At 43.2% G+C, this 2512-nt stretch overlaps 1 protein-coding gene across 2 annotated transcripts in view; it reads right to left on the reverse strand.

Moving 5' to 3' along the window:
* Positions 1-2140: 2140 nt before the first annotated feature.
* Positions 2141-2512, reverse strand: part of CPA2 (carboxypeptidase A2) — a 21267-nt gene continuing 20895 nt past the window's right edge. The window contains exon 11 of one of the 2 annotated variants that reach the window (XM_003803313.2): positions 2141-2382. In XM_003803313.2, coding sequence (XP_003803361.1) covers positions 2195-2382 — 188 coding nt within the window. In that variant the 3' untranslated portion in view covers positions 2141-2194. The remainder of the gene's footprint in view (positions 2383-2512) is intronic. The other variant, XM_023508937.1, reaches the window with a different exon arrangement.

Genomic DNA, 2512 nt, shown 5'->3' on the forward strand with positions numbered 1-2512 from the left:
GATGCCACAGCACTCTACCAAGGGCAACATAGTAAGACTCTAAAAAAAAATAATAAAAATACAAAATTTTTATATTTTGTATAAAAATATACAAAATCTCAAGAATCTCAAGTGTGATCCAAGAGAGAGCCTCTGTCAAGAGCCTCTATCTCCTCTTCCTCCCTTCTGCCCTTTCGTCCTCCCCAATTTACACTAATTCCTAACCCACCCTATCCACACAGTCTCTACTTCACTCAGATTTCAGTTTTTAAGTTAGGAGTAAGAAAAACCAAGACCCGAATCTATGAGAGAAGAGAAATGAAAGAATCAAGTACCTGGAATTCTAGGCAAGCTGAAATTTAGTTCTCACCTCTTCTCTGAGGGAAAACCATCAGTATGAAGAAAACCTAAATTCCTAAGGGAAAATGAATGGCCACAGAGCAACCGTGTGGAAGCTAGGACCCAGACTTGCTGGGGCACTCAGAAAGAAGACATGTCATTGGTTTGGTCTCTGCTAGCTTTTTACATTGCAGCATACCAGAAACAGAAAAGCCAAAGGCAACAATAGGACCAGACACAATGCTACCACATTGTAGCTGCCTAATTAGTATTTATGAAATAAATGACCTCAAAAGTCCACTGCTTGCTCTAAAACGCTACATTATTAAGGTGAAGGGGCTGACATCCTCTACAACATTGATGAACCTTGGAAACATTATGCTAAGTAAAATAAGCCAGACACAAAAGGGCAAATATTGTAGGATTCCACTTATGTAAAGTACCCACATGAATAAGGCAAATTCATAGAGACAGAAGTAAAAGGGTGGTTACTAGGGGCCGGAGGGAGAGGGGACTAGGGAGCTATTGTTTAATGGGTACAGAGTTTCAACTTGGGATAAAGAAGTTCTATAGATGGACAGTGGTGGCTAGGAGGCCAAGGTAGATGGACTGTCTGAGCTCAGGAGTTCGAGACCAGCCCAAGCAAGAGTGAAACCCCATCTCTACTAAAAATAGAAAAACTAGCCAGACATAGCAGCAGGCACCTGTTGTCCCAGGTGTTTGGGAGGCTAAGGCAAGAGGATCACTTGAGCCCAAGAGTTTGAGGTTGCTATGAGCTATGATGCCACCACACTCTACCCAGGATAACAGAGACTCTGTTTAAAAAAAGAAAAAAAAAAAAAAAAAAAGATGAATAGTGGTAATGGTGGCATAACACTGTGAATGTACTTAATGCTACTAAATTGCACACTTAAAAATAATCCAGGCTCAGTGCCTACAGCTCAAGCGGCTAAGGTGCCAGCCACATACACCAGAGCTGGTGGGTTCGAATCCAGCCTGGGCCTACCAAAAACAATGACAACTACAACCAAAAAATAGCCGGGCATTGTGGTGGGCACCTGCAGTCCCAGCTATTTGGGAGGCCGAGGCAAAAGAATCACTTAAGCCCAGGATTTGGAGGTTGCTGTGAGCTATAATGTCACAACACTCTACCCAGAGTGACAGCTTAAGACTCTGTCTCAAAAAAAAATAATCCAAATGGTAAATTTTATGTAATGCCTAATTTGTTGAGTCACATGTAGACTCATCACAAGTCTTGAACATTTATATGACTTATCACAAGTTTTAAACATTTTTTTTTTTGAGACAGAGTCTATGTTGCCCTCAGTAGAGTGCTGTAGTGTCACAGCTCACAGCAACTTCAAACTCTTGGGCTCAAGCAATTCTTTTTGCCTCAGCCTCCCAAGTAACTAGGACTACAGGCATCTGCCACAATGCTCGGCTATTTTTTGGTTGTAGTTGTCATTGTTGTTTAGCTGGCTTGGGCTGAGTTTGAACCTGCTAGACTCAGTGCATGTGGCTAGGGCCATCAGCACTGTGCCATGGGTGCCAAGCCATATTAAACATTTTTTAAGGGACGTTGGGAGCATTCTGCTCACGATAGATTTCTTTTTCTTTTCTTTTTGGCCAGGGTTGGGTTTGAACCTGCTACCTCCCGCATATGGGGCCAGCGCCCTACCCTTTTGAGCCACAGGCGCCACCCTCTTTTTTTTTTTAAGACAAAAGGGTACAGTGCAGGGACTTGCTATGCTCTAGGGCAGCAGAAACCAAAGAACTGGTACTCCCAGATCAGGGACAAAAAAAGGAATAATCACAACCCAACTTTGCTTGGAATCAAAGAGATTTATTTAATGGAGTTTGTTTCCTCCTCAGGCCCCTAGTAGGGGTGCTCCCTCACATGCTCCATGATTGTCTTCAGGCCAAGCCAGGTCTCTTCAGCCGTGGGCAAGATCTGACTGGCCGGCAGGAGGAAGCCATGGCGTCCTGTGTCTCTCAATTCAAAGGCAAATGAGTACTTGATGCCATAATCATAGGCCCAATCAATGCTTCCTCCACTGGCTTGGTCTGAAAGGCAAATAAGAATATAGTCCAGTTAAATTCTTCCCACTACTCTCACAACAATATAACCTCCCTACTAAATTCTACTGTTATCAAAGGTACATACGGCCCCTTGTATTAGTGAACTGTGTCCCTA

This window comes from Otolemur garnettii, unplaced genomic scaffold (assembly GCF_000181295.1).
Source record: "Otolemur garnettii isolate 467f Iridium unplaced genomic scaffold, OtoGar3 scaffold00293, whole genome shotgun sequence".
Taxonomy (NCBI): Eukaryota; Metazoa; Chordata; class Mammalia; order Primates; family Galagidae; genus Otolemur; species Otolemur garnettii.